The sequence below is a fragment of the Channa argus genome, chromosome 6, assembly GCF_033026475.1.
Source record: "Channa argus isolate prfri chromosome 6, Channa argus male v1.0, whole genome shotgun sequence".
Classification (NCBI taxonomy): Eukaryota; Metazoa; Chordata; class Actinopteri; order Anabantiformes; family Channidae; genus Channa; species Channa argus.
Window position 1 is genome coordinate 26263102 of NC_090202.1, and position 19027 is coordinate 26282128.

General features: G+C 39.0%; 1 protein-coding gene across 1 annotated transcript; it reads left to right on the forward strand.

Annotated features, from left to right (window-relative positions):
• The first annotated feature begins 34 nt into the window (after positions 1-34).
• sae1 (SUMO1 activating enzyme subunit 1) lies at positions 35-15702 on the forward strand. Its single transcript, XM_067508501.1, has 9 exons — positions 35-254; positions 1176-1287; positions 2118-2291; positions 5504-5649; positions 7108-7207; positions 7644-7749; positions 11587-11731; positions 12828-12897; positions 15391-15702. Exons 1-9 carry the CDS (start codon positions 154-156, stop codon positions 15481-15483), a joined length of 1047 nt encoding a protein of 348 aa, XP_067364602.1. The 5' UTR covers positions 35-153; the 3' UTR covers positions 15484-15702.
• Positions 15703-19027: the final 3325 nt, after the last annotated feature.

Here is a 19027-nt window from a genome sequence, read left to right on the forward strand (position 1 = left end):
CAAATAGATGAAAACAAATCTATTGTTTTGTTCGGACGACGTCATCATTCAGCGCCCATTTAGCGGGAGTGTCGCGGATTTGAAAGACCTACAATTCTAGCTACACAAAAGACTTTTTTATAAAGAAATTTCAGCTTATAGAGTGAGCGAAAAATGATAGATATGATTGAGAAGGAGGACCCGGTCATCAGCGAGGAGGAAGCAGCACAATACGACCGGCAGATCCGGCTGTGGGGACTGGATGCACAGAAGAGGTGATTTAGCTTTGTTAGCGACCCGGCTAATCGTTGTAGCGGAAGGTTTCACTTGTCGCGTCTTGGCTGCACCGGGTTTGACCAAAGTGTTTAAATGAACATTGATTTTTTTTTTTGTGTCTGTGTATTTGATCTAGTTGTTAAGGTAGACATAGTGGCGAGTATAATTTAGGAGTAGCCATACTTGTAACGCCGTTACAGGTCAGGGTCTTTGATTATATTTGTATATTTGTGGGGCATAAGTTAAAAAAACAAGAACAATATAGTAGTTTGCTCTTCAGTTATATTACAGCTCACACATTTAACACTATAAATTGAATGGTCACTGGAGACTTTAAATTGAAAATAACAGTGTCTGAAAAGCTCCAGAAAATTCAGGAATGAGTACATCAGAGGGACAGCTCATGTTAATGTTCCGGAGATAAAGTCAGAGAGGCGAGATTGAGATGGTTTGGACATGTTCAGAGGAGAAACTGTGAAAATATCGGTAGAAGGATGCTGAGGTTGGAGCTGCCAGGCAGGAGGTCTAGAGGAAGACCAAAGAGGAGATTTATGGATGTAGTGAGAGAGGACATGAAGTTAGTTGGTGTGAGAGAAGAGGATGCAGAGGACAGGGTTAGATGGAGGCACATGATTCACTGTGGCGACACCTGAAAGGGAACAGCCGAAAGGAAAAGAAGAAGAAAAGCACCAGAAAATCACAAATCCTCCTAAACGCTTTCTTTTATTAGAAGTTTTATTCTACTTGTAGGGTAGATGCTGAATTCCTGTCTGAATATGTATATTCTTTATAAAACTTAGTTAAAATAAAGGCAAATCATATTTCAGTATGTGTCACTCAAGCTGAATTTCACCAGAATGATGTACAGTCGCAATAGTGGCCTTTTTTTTTTTTTTTTTTTTTTTTTTTTTTTTTTACAGGCTGCGAGCGTCCCGTGTGCTTCTGGTAAGTTTAGGTGGTCTGGGGGCTGAAGTTGCCAAGAACTTAATCCTGGCTGGAGTGAAAGGACTCACTTTGCTGGATCACGAACAGGTACACATGCCTATATAGTACACACACATTATGGTCCCCCTTTTCTTGTCCTCATCAGGATATGGTCTTTATTTTAAAATCGAGAAATCTAAGCTATCACAAATAATGCATGCAGTCGTTTATGAACTTGCGTGATGGCCTCATTGTCTACAGTGCTGTCATTTAGTAGACGTTTTTATCTAAAGTGACTTACAAGTGAGGTACAAGGCAAGTAATACTGATTATATGTGTTTAAAAGTAATAATAAATTTTTCCCACAAAAACAGGCATTTTTTTTTTTACAAATGATATTGATGTAATATTGCCGTAAAAGCATACATCTGACTGTGTCAACCGACTGTCCATCTGACAAATGTCAAAGGCTAACAGAAAGGCAAAATGTGCATATTGGCCTTCCGTGGCCCTGCGTTGAAAAATATCAGATACATTTTTGGAAAACTAATATTTAAAAAAAAAAAAAAGAAAGAAAGAAAGAAAGAAAGAAAAAGGAAACTCACTTTTTCCAATGTAGATCAATGTTAGATACACAATTTAAATTACATTTAGGAAAATCTCATTGAGACAGGTATTATTATTTTTTAGTTTAGAGAGGTCATGCTAATGAGTAGTATTAAACTTCCCTCTTTGTTCTGCATATTAAAATATCTCTAATCACAACTCCACGTAATGTCATCTGAATCATTAGGTCAACTTAGACTGAAACCTCGATTGTATGAGCAACTAGATGATATCCTCAGAATTGCAAAACTTCTCCAGCCTTTTAGGGAAATTCTTCACTTATAAAGCAGTTTTTGTTCTGGTATGTGTTTCTCCTTTTCTTTGTACACCAGGTGTCAGAGGAGTCATGTCGAGCTCAGTTCCTGATTCCAGTGACAGCTCAAGGTCAAAATCGGGCCCAGGCCTCTCTTGAGCGCGCACAGAACCTCAACCCAATGGTGGAGGTTCATGCTGACCCAGACAGAATTGAAGACAAACCTGATGACTTTTTTCTGCAATTTGATGCGGTGAGTTCAACCAAGGCAGTGCAACTTTTAACCGGCTGTTGTGAGGCAGCTGTGTTTTAAATAAAGCAACATGCCACCAATTAAATCAACATCTGGGTGTTAACCTGAAAGATGACTTAAAAAATGAAATCTGTATTTTCTTGAAATTGAACATCAAAAAATCAGCACTTTCCTGTGCTCATTTTGTTTTTAGTTCATGTGTTGTTCTTGTGGATAACTAGATTATAGTATGATAATCTGTTTGTACAGCAGCATAGTTTCTTCTTGGGTATTACACAATAATGTGAGCGCCCAGACTTGTATCACTCAGTGTGACCACTAGATGTCGTTTGCAGCTTATATTGTAAAAGAAAAGCTATCAAGCCCGCCTGACTGAAACTGTGGTCCGGGAAGTAGTGAGATCAGTAGTGAGATGCCTTTATTCAGAAGTAGTGGGTACATTTGTTTTTCAATAGTTTTTTTTTTTTTTTTTAGTGTCATAATGAGCCCATTAATCACATAATAAGCACAGTTGTTAGGGCCAGTGTTTGCCTTATAGGGTTGTGTGGTTTACAGCCGTGGTCAGTGAGTGGAGGATGGTGCTAATTGTACTTTTACTTGTTGATATAAATAATCAGTATGTACATCTTTTCGGTTGGCTGTTAAAGCTTTGTAATTTTGATATTCTGTGCTGAAAAGTCAACCATACAAGACAAATATGAAACAACCATTAGAAGCAGCTTAAAATGTTTTGAATTGAATAAATAATTATGATTTATTTGAGCATTTTCAAAAATCCATGTTTAATTTAAACTTTGTGTCATATAATTCACTGTCTGTGTACTGGAGCATAACTTCACCATGTTGAAGGTAAACTACATTATAATTGAGACTTCGGTTGCCAGATTGTGTTCTATTCTGATTGTGTTGGCAAAAGTATTTCTGATAATGTGTGATTCCATGGCGACCGTGTTGATTCCATGCAGAATATAATCGGAAAAATTTTACATTTATTTCACACCCAAAATATTTAATTTAACAAACATTGTTATTGTGTTTTTATTCAAATCCAGCAGATGAATTTAGATTCAACAGGAAATGAATACGGTGCTCTCATTTCCACAGGCACAGCTCAGTTTTGTCACTGCTGAAGGCAACAATGCGTCTCATCATCGGTTTTTCTTTCTTCCTCCTGTTGTGTGTCAATTGTCGGCAGTCTTCCTCCCTCCGGGGGTCCTAAGTGAGGGTCGGGACGGGCGAGGGTGAGGAGAAGTGAGGCCAGGATAAGATGGATGTTAGTAGGACAAAGGGAGGGAGCCTAAAGGAGTTTAGAGTGGAGAAGGCAGGAAGATTTCAAAAGCTTGATTTAAAATAAAACTGAAAAACAGAAGGGGATCTCTCTCTCTCTGTGTGTCTGTCTATCTTTCTGCTCTACACCACTCATCGCTTTTATCTGCTTCCACAAGTGTATCTGTGTGAGGCTCAGCAGGAAGATGGAGGGTGATTAAAGCGGAGCGTTTGGAGTGTGGTCACAGTTTTCAAATGAGAGGCCTCATTACTGTGGGATGGATATGATAGAAAAACAAACACTGTCCATCTGGGCACTTGCTTTCTGTCTGATTACACACAGTTCAACTTTATTTTTATTTCTTATTCAGTTGATGATTTGCGGGTAGGAAGAGAAAAATTCAAAGAATGTCACAGACCACGGAAATTTTCTCCGTGGCATCTGCAGTTTAATTCACTGAACTACTTTACAACCCTGACACAACCATTAGCCTTTTCATCTCTATTTCTTCTCACAGATTTTAAACACATATTTACTGTCTCTCTACACACACACACACACACACACACACACACACGTAAAGATATCAGCTATTCCCACTTTGATCACCACCAGCATGTGTTAGACACACATTCAATCTGTCATAAAATTTCAGTTGTTTATTAACTACACATTAAAGTTAAAACACAAGCGGTTACTACAGCACTTTCATTGATTACTTCCAGATGTCGGGCAGGTGCAGCCATTTTCTCTACCCGGTTCAAGTATTTCTTCTCCAGACTTCAGTTCCTTTGAACATCCGGCTATAATTTTAAACTGTCATGTACTTATACCGGTATTTTGGGATTTTTCTGAACAGTCACTACAAATGGTGATTGTATTATTGCTGATGATTTTAACCTTCATGTAATCTCAAAGTACATTTTCTTTGCTTTTGATGTAACTGTATTTTAAAAAAGGAGATTCCACATTTCCTGGTTCCATTCTCTTCAGAGTTGCTTCTAAAAAGTAAAAAGCTGGAAGTTAATGGCTTATCAAGTTAAAGACAGCAGTGGATCTTTTGTGTTGGTGCACCCTGTCTGAAAGATCAAATGAGGACTTTATTCACTTGTGTGAAAGAAGTAGTTTCGGCCTGTACGTGTGTTTCAGACGGTGACCTCGTGCTCCTCATGTCTGCCTGCTGTTGTTTGGGACTGTGAAAACTCAGTGATGCCAACGATGCAGTTTGAGTCTTATCAGGGTGCTGAGGGTGTTTGGGGTGTGCTGGACTGGGTCCGCAGGATAAGGTGGACCCAACCCACCGGTCAGTTGTTTACAGAAAGACATCAGCCCACCCTGGTTTTACTATGATTCACTGAGGCTCTTTGTTGACTTAAGCCTTGTGTGGTTCCTCCAGCACTACGTGTGTCTGGGTTAGTTTGGCAGCTGACGTGGCGCTGCTCACCACTGCTGTAAGGCCATTGTAAACTTTATGGCTTGTCTCATCTTTAAACACATTTTAGCTTTCTTAAATCTATAGTATGCTACTTTTTTATGTTACCAGAAATATGCTCCACGAGCGCTCTTAGTGTATAGCGGTGCTGCTGAAGCCTCCTGTGACCCTGACTCATTGGTGTTTTCATAATGACTAGTACCTGAGGGGGGGGACAGTGTAGTGCAGGACAGCAGAGAGGATCCAGATAGGGGGGGCTGAGTGGGCACATTCCAGGAAGTTTAAGGTACATATGTGGCTTTAAAATTAAGTATTTTGCAAATTTTTTTTTCTCGGTTTCTTTAAGCCTTCACGTGCTTTTATTTTGTGTTAGTAAAATATGATTGTTTTTGTCTTGTCATTGGCCAACTCGGCTTTTAGCGGAGTAAGTAGAGGTAAAAAAAAAAACTTCTGCAAACCTTTAATGCTTTTATGCTGTTTTACTTTATGCTGTTATATATTTTCCTCCCTCAGGTTTGTCTGACAGGCTGCTCCAGAGACCTGATGGTGCGGGTTGACCAGCTCTGTTCTCAGCACAACATCAAGGTCTTCTGTGGTGACGTCTACGGTTACTACGGTTACATGTTCAGCAACCTTGGACAGGAGCACCACTACGTCGAGTGAGTGTGGTTGGCAAACTACGTGTGTTTTTACATTTGGGAGCCGCTGTGACATTTTGGGCCTTGCTCAACAGCACAGTAACGGCACAACTTATTTAAAAGTTTATTTTACTTACTTAACATAGCATGTTAATGCCGTTTGTAACAATCAAATAAGTTCAGTACATTGTCACATACTGTGATTATGTCTAGGGAAGATTAATTTAGGATACAGTAAATGATCATAGTGTAACAAGTTGTTCCCAAAAAGTACCATGTCTGATAATTACCATATCATATGATAATGATTTCCTTCCATTCTATGCAGTGCATTCATGCTAAAAATTTACATACATGGATGAATTTGCTGCTACAACTCAGTGAAACAGAAAAGACCTACAGTTTCTTCTGAAATAACCTTAAAACTGACTTTGCTTTTTGATTGAACAGAATATTATAGATAACACAACAAAGGCCAAACCAAGCATGAGAATGATGTGTATGTTTTATTCTAATTACAGGAAACATTTAGTTTGAAATGCCACTAGACTCCAGTAATTTAGGATAATTTCTAACTAATATGATGGGAATATTTGTAATTTTTGTATTACATATTATATTCTTGAGTCAAAAGCATGGTCTGTTTTTGTTTTTAAAAAATGTTTCTCTTTTTCTTTTGTTAGTTTGAAGTTATTTTAGAGAAAAGTATGGGTTTCCTTTTGTCATGGAAGAGTACAAAGATTTTCATCCACATTTGCATAACATTACTAAAAATAATGCCAACTCTGTAAGGTCTGCATCCCCCTATTCTGTAAAGTTTGCATCTCCTGAATTTAAAATGCCAAAAAAAACAAGTTTTTTGTTTTTAAATCAACATTACTCTTACATTAAAACTGAATGTAGAGGGGATTCAAACTCAACCCTAAACCTCCATGATAATGCACATTCAAATAGCATAAATGTTCTTTCACCATAAAAAAATGGCCAAGCTGTGTTTGAAAAATTGTTTATGAAAAAAATTTAAATTATATCTGTGCAAAAGTTTGCATTCTCTATGATAAATCAAAAAAAAAAACTTTCATCAATTTCTGCCGAATTTTTACCAACTCATTTTGCAATTAATGTTATGTTGATGAAAAACAGGTTTTACTCTTTGACATTTTAAAATAAGGTGATGCAAACTTTTACACCAGACTGTAATTTGAAATAGAAATATATAATATATAGCAATTAAGTTCCACACACCCTTTAAACTCCGCCAGATAAGTAAAGACTAAATGTTGAAACGTTCAAGATAAATGTCAGTATTTCACTGTTTCATGGAATATGAGAAGCAGACCTGGGTTGATTTTCATTACAACTCATTACCACATGTGCACACTGCAGCAAATATGAATGAAATGGGTGGTTGAAGGATGAAGTGAACAGACTGCACATACATAAAACTTTTACTTTAAATTTCTCTGTGCTGCGTTTTAGGGAGAAACCTAAAGTAGTAAAGCCCACTGGAGATTCCAACGATGGTCCAGAGGCGAAGAAGCCCAGAGTAGACCCCAATGAGACCACTATGGTGAAAAAGGTTGGTGGATGTATGTCCAAACCAGATGTTTACGTAAGACCTGGTGGGAAATAGATGGATATAATTTATGTCTGTGAGCGATGGAGTGGAAAAAATGATTGTTTGGCTGATTACTGTGTGTGGGTGGTGAATAAAATTTTTTCTTCAGAGGCTGTGGTTGCTCAACTTAAAAAAAACACAAGAAGCGGGAAAACATGTCAAACAGAAGAGGAAAAAAAAACAGAATTGAACAAACTGTTCCTCTGTAATGCTTTTGTGTTGTTCTTAGGAACAATACCTATTTTATCAGCCTGCCTGCTTTTCTTTGGAATTCTCACAAATCTAAATAAACTGACATAAACAGCATTTCTTAATTGAAATATGTCCAGACTTTGATTTATATTTCTCTTATAATTGAGCAAAGCATAAAATAATAAATATAATAATCTCCAAACAGACGGTCAGTTTTTGCACCCTGAAGGAGGCTCTGGAGGTCGACTGGACAAGTGAGAAGGCCAAAGCCGGTCTGAAGCGAACGCCAGTGGACTACTTTCTGCTTCATGGTATTTAACAGCCTATTTATTCTGTGATTTATGTCACTGTCAGTTTAAATATTTGGTGTTTTATGAATATTTGGAAGTTTAAAAAAATTTAATCTGGAGATTTATTTCAGATAATGACCTCTGGATATGGCATCTAAACTAAAATGTCCTTCAGATATCATCATCTGGAGGACTTTTTTATTTTTTTATTTTTTTTAAACAAAAAGCAGAGATTTAGAGGTACATAGAGAAAATAAAGTCGGTCTTTCAGCACTTGTGCTGCAGTTCTGCACCACTTTGTAATTTCATTTGTACCTAAGAGAAAAGCCCAAGTACAATTTAAAAAATCAGGAATGCCCCAAATTTCTGTGAAATGTGAAGCAGACAAGAGGTCTTCTGACAGTTTTGTGTAGGAAGCACGACACAAACAACATTTGCACACAGAGAATAGAATAAATACAACAAGGAATCCTGAAAGTTTAAAAAAAGGTATAGAAATTGGAAACTGAAAATGTGTAGGAACCCTGCAGCGAGACTGAAACGCGTACCACAAATATGCAAAATGGCTGTTTCCAATTTAGCCAACGAGCCATCGTTGCACCTCGTGCTAATAATGTCTCGTAAATGTTAAAAGTCACCCTCAGACAGGTCTTTAAAAATAGGACGATCAACAACAACAGAAACAGCTCAGATGAAAAAATGTCAAATTCATTCGGCTTTGTTGTTTTAAAAAAAAAAAAACACAGAATTTTTACACTGAGTTACACATGAATAATTAGATATGATCTATTGAATGTTTGGAACCATTCAACAAAGGAACGTTGTGACCCTTTACATTAAAGTAAGGTGTACCTTCCTGTTTTTCAGGTTATTTACAGCATCTGATGACCTTCTCTGTACAGTTGTTATTGTCCCTCTTGTCACCTGGCCCTGCACCATCCCCAAATACTACACATTAGTTTCCATCACAGGTTGTCCATGACCAGTCATGTGCACTGAATGTAGAGCAGAGAACACCCCAGACACCTACGCCACAAGACAACAAGCATATAAGCACAGGAAATGACTAGAAAATTTGTTACTGGGTGCACACTTGTAAATTATGAAACATTTCCATGATTAAATACAGTAAATAGTGGAAATGAAGCAGCTTCGGGAGAGACGCTCACAAGTATGAAACAAAACAATGCAGTTCTACAATCATATACAAATTAGGATATTCCTCACTAATGAGGGTTTCTTTGGAGAAATTGTTATTGTTAACTGCTAAAAAGATCATGTAAGAGTCAAGTAGAAATCCTGTTTAAAAAGGTGTCTTTGAAGAAATGAACATGCACTTAAGCAGCATTAGGCACTCATTTATATTAATTATTAATTATTAGATTATTAGATTGACAAAAACCCGGTAATTCACACAGAATCGCACAACAACTGACATTTTTCACCTTTTTCTAACCCTACCCAATCTTTGAAGCATAATTTAAGCTTAGAACATGACAAACAGTGTTGTTGGTGCTGAAGTGTGAGATGCTGGGGCATCCAAAAATGCAGCCCTAACACAAACTCGTCCTGTTGGAAGCCTCTTTACCCGTTGATAACTCATGTGGACATAATACATTACAAAATCTGAAGTTCCTTAATATGATTGTACTGGTACACGGTCATTACTCATCACAAATATTACAGTGATACATATTACTGCTTATTGGTGTTGTCTTTTTACTTTCTAAGTTACTTTTGCATCACTCTCTCAAAATGTCCCTACAGGGTTTGATTTTAAGCCCAAGTTTCCTGAACTGTTATAAATATATATATATAGCGTGTGATGTTTTATATAATATAAAACATCACACGCTCTTCTCTGCGACTTTTCTCTTGAACGTGATGCACCAAAAATGCCTTTTGTCTTACTAACAAAGTGCTTAGAAAGTGGCAAATACTGCTTAAAATTATAATAATATTATTTAACTTTTCCCTTAGTATGAGGAATAATTACTTAAAATCACTTAATACTGTCCCTGCATGTCCCATGATATGCAGCATTAAATGAGGTTTTGCTTTTCTTTCAAAATAAGCGAATTAGTCATTTGTTTTTCATTGTAAACATCTTGACTGATTGATTTCGTTCTAGACAGGATGCGAACCAAATCCAGTGTCACTGTTGTGCGCAAACAATACAAATCAGTTTCACATCATGAGCTAATACGAGGCTGCAGGAAACAGAATCTATCAAATTAAGTGAATATGGTCCAAATTTGATGCTTTTAGTGTGAAATTCCTTCTTGGTGCTCCCCTGTTGAATTGCAGTGGAAGGAAAGGAACAAAAACAGGGAGTTTAGGTTTTAAAAGCTGAAGCTTTACTAGGATATGTACCAATGTATGTGATTGCTCAAGAAGTTGAAGTATTCAGAATACATTCAAAATGCAGGGACCTGTAGATTTTGGCCCCATCACTTAGTTTGGAAGCAAATCTTTGAGGAATTTCCTAAAGGCCTGTATGGGCTGTTTCAGGGCTCGTGTGGACACCTGGAAAAATGTAATTGGATCCTTTTAACTCTCCACTCTGAAACTCAACCGAACCACTGTAGCCTTTTGAGTGGAAACTAGTTGTTTTTTTTATTCAGCAAAAGTGAGATAAGAGGCTGTGTTATTATTCATTTTGCTGTGTCTATAATTGGAGCTGGTGGTTGTTGTTTTGGGCGACAGATGAGGAAGTGGCTCTTCCTCTGTTACAACTGCTTCCTGTCTCACTAGAAACAGTCGGCTGATCTGAACCGCGGGTGGGGTGTTTGTCTGAGTGTTATTATCATCATTGTTACTATTATTATTATTATTATTATTATCTCTGATCTAAATTGTTCTTAAATATATAGATGGCCCGATAAGACAAAATGACCAGTAGGAGAAAAATGACTACTGTACAGAAATATTTAAACAAAGCAGAAACAGAATAAAGACACATTCTCCTTCCAGGTCTGCCAAAAGAATGTGACAGTGTTTGAACTGTGGAAATTGTGTTTGACCTTCATGGACACCTTTTGACATGAAGGGATATCTAGAAAATATTTCCCCTCAAGCCTAATCTGCGTAGGCTTAGAGATGACTATCATTGTTCCATTCATGAACACATCATTATATTCTGTTATGAAATTCTGTTTGATTTCCTGCTTGATGCCATTTGTGCCAGTCTTTAACTTTCTACTAACAAAGTAAAGGGCAGAGCTGAGGTGTGAAGCTAGATCATTGCCTGTGTGTGTGTGAGTGTGTGTGTACGCTGGTGGAAATGGCCGTGGGAGTACCTGACTTCCTCATGTGGTTTAAGTTAATGGACGAACAGGAAACACGGGGGTGAAGTGATTGATGTGTGCAGCAGGAGAAGTCAGTTACACTCTGATATTTTGCTCATGATCAACTAAAGTGCACACTTTTGATTTTTTTTTTTCTCTTATGTCTCATTCAGTCAGCTCTCTTAGATGCAGTAGGGAGTTTTCTTCTGCCCTAATATTTCCTTGCTGAAACTTGTGTGCGTGCGTGTGTGCGTGCGTGTTCTTAATTTGATGTGGGGTAACGTAGGCCAAATCGGATAAAATGGTTCATGGTGCAACCACATTGCAGATCTTATCTTTGTTCAAGAGGAGCAGCAGTGAAGATGAGATGTTGTCTTTCCATAAGATGATAATTCAGAGTGGAAGTGACTTGAAAGCATGATGAAATTTATAAATGGCAATAATGCAATAGATTATATGGAAAATATTGCTTTAGAAAAATGATTTAAACTTGTTTCCGGCCTCTCAACTGTCACATCTTCTGTTTGTTTCTCCTTCTTTCTTCTAATCTACCTTCCCTCCGTCTCCACAGTTCTGTTGAAGTTTCGTACAGACAAGGGCCGTGACCCCGACCCACAGTCCTTTGGGGAAGACAGCGAGCTCCTGAGACAGATCCGCGATGACGTCCTTGAGGCCTTGGCAGTGGGCAGTGACCGGCTGAATGATGATTTCATCAGGTACGAAGCATATTCACCATACTCTCTTAATTCTCACAAATATAAAAGTAAGAGACACTGAGCTCGAACAGGAAGTGGAGGCTCCTGTGCAGGTTGGTGCTGAAGTGTGAGGTGCTGGAGCTCCATGTTAACAGCAGCATCTGAAAAAAACACCCATAGCACAAACTTGTCCTGTTAGAAGCCTCTTTACCCTTTGACCCTTCACATTACAAAACATGAAGTTCCTTAATAAGATTGTACATACAATCCTACACAAGTTGGGGTCAATACTCACTACAAATATTACAGTGATGCATGTTAGTGTTTTTTAAAAGTATTAAAATACAGTCTAAAGTGTTGACCTTTTACTTTTGCATCACTCTCACAAAATGTTGCTATAAAGATTTGATCTAATATGAAAGGAAAGTTACCAGGACTGTTATATAAAACATCCCATGCTCCTCTCTAAGACTTTTCTCTAGAACGTGATGCACCAAAAAGCCTTTTGTCCTACTAACAAAGCGTTGGCTTAAATAGTTCAAAACAAATGATCTGCTCCTGAGCTGAGACTAGCAGCTAGTAACACACGTCTTTCTGCTTTAGTAAAGTTGACAGGGATTCGGCTGCCAGCTCTTATTTGTTGCATGTCAACATATGCTTATTTTTTATTTACACTTGGACAATTTACCATCCTGCTTGTAGTGCAAGATGTTTAAGATTTTATCTTAGCGCAGTTCAGTTATACCCATGTTGCACACATTTGTTCGTAAGAATCCTAAGATGAGTAACACAGATGAGGGTTTATTTAACCCACTTTCACATCCACGGTGTGGTGTTCAGATAACATATGAATTTGTTTTTCCTTTTTTCAGAAGGAAAATTGTCTACATAAACACAAACTCCCATTATCTGTGGAAGGGGGGGCAAATGTCAACTGTGCTTCCACTGTATTTAGTGACGTCACTCAGAACGCAACACATACATGACCTGACCAGCCAACCCGCATATTTGTTTCATCAGTGGAGCTGGAGGCAGTAACTCTTGTCAGTGTGAAACTTCCTTAACGTTACTTTTTGTGCTTCGTCACAGTTATTGCATGTTTCCATTTTGTCCTCAGCTACTGCTTCTCTGAGATGTCTCCAGTCTGCGCTGTGGTGGGAGGAGTTCTGGGACAGGAAATTGTCAAGGTAACCTAAAAAATAATAGGAGGCATTATCTGTAAACCCTACATATGCACAGTGAGCAGTTATACAGGGATGTATTGGTTCCTGGAAGCAGCAGGTTAATGGTATCCACCACGATGCATCTTGAGATATTCACTCTACTGTAATAAATCGTGCGTGTTTGTGTGTGAGCAAGTCAGTCAGCTGACAGGTGGCCACTCAGCTGGGTTTCTGGGTCCCATCCAGAAAAACTGGACCGATTCAGCACAGCTCAGAAGTGACCACAGCACAGCTCAGTGTGACACTCAATAGGAGAAATGATTTATACTGTCCTCGGGCTGAACAACATAACAAGCCCATTGATACTGCAACATAAAAGAGCATAATGGGGGCATTAGTAGGAAGTCCAATAGAAAACATATGACTGAACAGTAAACACACTGTCTCTTCCAACTGTATGTGGTTTAAACCTTAGATTTTTTAAAATATTATTTTGAAGTAAAAGGGGGGAAATTAACTTTAAATCATAGATAAACATGTTTTCACACAGTTGTGACAAAGACATGACATGAGCAATAAAGTTTTATTAGTTTAAAATTAAAATTTAAAATGAAAATTTGACCTCGTGAACTTTTTAAAATTGAATTATTAGAAAAGAGCAATATCCAGTTGCTTTAAGTATTTACACCCCATCAGTGTTCACACAATTACCCATAATAACAGAGTGAGAACATTTTTAGACCCCTTCAGACCCATTCCGGCCCCTAATTCATTACTTTGGAGTTTATCCTATTCTTCCTGACAGATGCTCTCAGGCACACACACACACACACACACACTAGATATTATTTTTTTGTTTGTATGTGATTTGATCATACATTAGTGAATTTATAATACCTTGAAAAGCACAGGATGCTTTTATTTATTTCATGTTATAACACAAGTCCAGTCGAGTTTTTCCACATGTACAGTACAAACATACAGGCAACTGAAATTGTGCTTCTCTCGGATCCATGGTGCTTACAGATAATACTAACAGTGGAGCCTAAGATCTAGAACAAATATAAATATAAAGTACAACTATACAATAAGGGCATTGAAGAGTAATACTAATAAAAATAAAAAAGTAAAATAAAGTAGATAAGCAGCTCAAGGCACATGGCAGATGGAGTGCAAACCAGTGAAGTGTACATCAGTGCAGGTAACAGATTTAGTGCAATAAAAAGCTTATTCAGTCTGGTTAAAGTGGCAAAGTGACAGACGGCTCAAGAGCAGTTCTTTTATTTATATTGACAGATGAGGTAGTTGGGATTATGGTTCTGTGCCTGAGGCAGAAGAGGGAAGGGGGGGGGGCAAGTTTGGGAGCAAGTTCAGCTTCCTGACAGCCTATGAATGAAGCTGTCCTTCAGTCTGCTGGTCCTGGCCTGTAGACTCCGCTGTGTGACCTGCAGAGGGCTTTGCAGGTGAGACGGGTTTCATAGATGTCCTAGAGGGAGGGGAGAGAGACATCAATGATCTTCCAGTAAGAGGCGTTGCAGGCCCCATTCCACACAGTGATACAGCTCGTCAGAATGCTCTCGATGCTGGTGCCTCTGTAGAAGGTGTACGTGATGGGGGGCGGAGCTCTGGCTCTTCTCATTTTGCGGAGGAAGTAGAGACGCTGCTGTGATATAGACGCTGCTTGGTGCTGCTCACCCTCTCCACTGTCACACCGTTGATGGTTAGAGGAGCATGCTGAGTGTGTGCTCTCCTGAAGTCAACAACAATCTCCTTCGTCTTCTCCACATTCAGAGAGAGATTGTTGTCACTGCATTACCCGGCCAGGCGTCTCGCCTCGCTCCTGTACTTTGTCTCATCGTTGTTGCTAACGAGACCCACCACAGTCGTACCACAATAGATGGTTGTCTGATTTAAATGATATTTTGCTATGTAGCTTCCTCTGATGGGTTTCACAGACTAACCTTCATGTCACTGATGAACACCGTGTAATTAAAACACAAAGTCAAACGTTTGAAACCCTTTTTTTTTTTTCCCCCCTCTGTGCTGGGTGCACAGTGACCTCAGGCTGAGGTAAACAGGAGGTCAGGTTAGGTTAGTGGAAGGGAGGAGACTGGCGGTTCTGAATCGGACGCATTTTATTGGCACAAGGCCGGCCTGCTGTTTCTGTGAGGATGGTGATGATGAAACTCACTGCAACTGGCCGACTGATGTCTCGCCTGGTGCCTGACTGATTTCACCAAAACGCTGAACTCACCTTATGAACTCGTGTGTGTGTGTGTGTGCCGACTTTATTAAAACACAAAATTGGCTTTAAAAGTGCTTTTTCTGGGTCATACAGATTCATATACTAGAACCTTTACTTCGCTACAGTTTAACCTGTCGAAATGGTTTGGAGTAGAGTGATGATGTTGCATTGAAAAAAGTCAGAACACCCAAACAAAAACCAAACTTTGTATTATTGCATTTCACGCTCTGTAAAAACCCCGACCAAACACTGAGGGCTGTGTTTCCTTCCAGGCTCTCTCCCAAAGAGACGCTCCTCACCGCAACTTCTTCTTCTTCGACGGCCGTAAAGGCAACGGCGTGGTCGACTACTTTGGAGCGAACTGAACCTGTCCCAGCCGTCCCCAGGACACCAACACAAGCCCAGGCAATTTATGTCTTTGTTCTGTCAGGTTATTTATATTGGTACGTGCTTCACCAGTCAAACAATTCACAGGTTGTTTAAATTTTATGTCATTTGATCCACGTTACCCCACACTTTCTCACATACACAGTGATATTTTTTTATTTTTTACATTTGTCAATAAAATATTGTTTAGTAAAACAGATCTGCCTCAAGTCTTTAGCTTTATTAAACATAACATCCATGTTCTTTTAGGCCTGTTTGTCGACTGCTAACATCTCAATGTCCGGTCCTAGTTCAGCATTCATGCACTGCTGCGACATATTTTAAGTCTGGGAGTTGAGTTGGTTGGACTTTTTCTGAAAATGAAACCTTGAAGACCAGTGATTCAACTGACTAAATAAGTTGATCCTGTTCAAGTAAGAAGCTGTTATGAACGTCATACCTTACTATATTTGGTAATAACCGCTTTGTAGTGTTCTGTGACTCATCAAACTAAGGACTTATCACATCCTCCTAAACGAGGCTGCGTCAGCAAAGGCTAAGAATTGTAGAGCTGTGACGTGACCGTGTGTCAGCTGCTGGGAGCCTGTTTTAACCAGATTTGCAGGGGTGTGGCGTGGGGGGCCGGGGGTGGAGGGCGTGTGGGGGATTGGGGGGGGCACAAATCATAAGCATCGTATTTTGTTGCATATTGTTCAGATTCACATGAGGACATTTACCATCAGGTCTGTATACTTTTGGACATAGAACTTATGACGGGATCACACACACCTGGCCATGGACCAGCTGAACAGCCATTTGTCCGCATAGTTTTCTTGTTCCTACACAGGTCGTTTATTATTTGTGACTAAACCCGTAACTGAACCCGTAACTGAAAGGAGTCTGCCGATTCCTAGTGTTGGAGTCTGTCCTCACAATGTCCTGCAGAGACCACAGCTTTTCTCCATCAGGATGATTTTTATGGTGAAATCCTTTTACTTAAGTCAATGTTTGAAGTGACCTTTCTACTGTACTGGACCTTAGAACCGGGTATTTCACTGGAAGTTAAACAGCAACTTGTTGCATCTGGTTTTCATTTTCCACACTGGGCTCTTTAATGTCACTGTCTTAAGCAGGAGGGAAACTGATGAAATATGGCCCGACTGGCGAACATACACAAAAGTCCAATAGGTTAGTTTCACGAATCCGTGATGCTCTCGACCGCAGCTGCGGAAGTCCCTGACAGATTTTTTTTTGTATTCACACACTGTGTTTATCATAAGTTCAGCCCATTTCCTGAATGAGAAGAGAGAGAATAAAATAAGGGGGGGGGGGGGGGGGGGAAGGCCGGCTGGAAAATAATACTAATACTACTCCATGTGAAGCAGTTGATTGAGGACCACAGAGAAGCAAACCCACCACAATGATTAGGCAGCACAGGGAGCCGCTGCTCTTTTTCTGGGATTTGGAAAGCAGATTAATTACGGACGCTTCTTTAAGCTCATTGTCCCCCTTTGATTAAACCTAAGCTCTTATCATCCACCTCACACATTTGTTCCTCCACTTTCTCTCCATCCTTGTTCCTTCGTTTTTCAATCCTTTCTCCTTCTCCCACACACAGACACACACACACACACTCCGAATTTAAAAGCGCCCTGCTGTGTGGTCACTCTCTCTGTTTCAGCCTCATCTCAGCAGCAAACACCAAGTGCCTTTCGTTGCAGCCAATCAGATCCCAGATTTTGCTCCGGGGGCGAAATGATGGGCTCAATATGCGGTGCAATTTTGCTTGATGCAGCCAAGTGGGGGGGGTGGGGGGGGGTTGTACTGCAACTATGAGTTGGTCTCAAAATTGCTTAGCCTGCTTATTATGTTCATTGTTTATTTAATCTTTTGTCTGGAAAGTGTTTGAAAGTAGTATAATAAAAATATAATAATGTTTGATTTATGTGTGTGTTTTATATTCAATAAACTATCACATATACTCAAATTAAAGTGGTAACTCCTCACTTTTGAGTTGGAAACTATGGATATTTGGTATTTTTGCATGAATAATGAAACAGTTCAGCTCTAGAAGTGAATACAAATCAAAAAAATACATTGCATTGACTAAAAGTGGCTGTTTATTCAAGATAAAAGCATCAAAACACACATAGCCTGAGTAAACACTTGTTCTGCATCTGTGTGGGTCTTGACCTCTTATCTGTTAATCTGTGGTGCTCCAGATGTGATGAAATCCCCAGTGACGTCCTTCGTCACGTACGCTCAGGCCATTGCCCCCCCCTTTTAGACAGACTTAACAATTGTAAGCATATGCTGTAACCCGAAAATGGTGGCAGAAAATGCTACATGGCAAAAGGAATGGATTTTCAGAAGCTGGACCCCTGAATGGTCCCTCACTCTTGCTTTCCATGTCTTTCTGGTCATTTTAAGATTAATTTTGGTAATTTTACTGTCGTTTTTGGAAGCTTTGCTTTTGTTGGTCATTTTAGCTCAGCTTTTTGTTTTATGCATTTGGACATTCATCAGTCATTTCAAGTCTATTTCTGGATGTTTCTGGTCATTTTATGCCTCTTTAGGATAGATTGAGGTTGTTCATTATTTTGAGCCTCTTACCACCTTGGATGTGTTTGTGCGTCGTATTTGTGGTCATTTTGAAGCATGATTAGTAACTCCATAGACGCTGGCCTGTGCCGAGTCGGCCCGTTCAGCAATCTAACCAGGAAAAACGGGTCCGTAAGTTAGTATTTTACCAATATCAGCCGTGTCCTCAAGCCAAAGTTCACCCCTAGGGTAAAAATCAAGCAATTATCTTCTGTGGTTTTCAGTGTCCATCCAAATGCTCACACATGTGCACGTTGTAACGCTCTTAAAGAGGCTTTTATTAACCAAGGATTTGATGATGACGTTATTGTTGTATGTGTAATGTGTGTTTTTGGTAACTGTTAAGTCCAAGACACATTTAGGGCATTCCCGGACTTCTGAGTTTCTCCACCCAATTTGTTAATTAATTAGTTAATTTTTTTATTCTTTTCTGGTCCAAATGTTTTTTATGCAAATAACATAATAATATAAGTAACACACGATTAAAACAGTACGGTTTGTGAAAATAAAAAAAATACATTACAATACATTTCTTACACTTCAACATTCAGCCATTATTTACACAGCAATTCTCGTCAGATTGCTTTTATTCCAGTTTTACAACACAAACATGGCCAAAATAGATTTGGAGTTTAATTTTCAGGGTCAAAGTTTTGGGTGGCCCTAATTTTAATTTTTAGGATTACATTTACTGTAGATGTGTTTCTAGCACAGAAATGTATTTTACACTGAGGTCTTAGTGAAATAACAGCAGTTACATGTGTTGTCTGGTTAAGACTTTCCTTGAACAAAATGACCTTTTTTGCCAGTGATTGTTCTTTGTCCGAGCTTCTCCTTCTCCTGGAGCCGGTAAGTAGTCTATATGTTGGATTACTGTATTAAAATCATTTATCATCTGTTTGATGACCATGGTACATCTGTTTTTTTCATAGTTTCACTCAC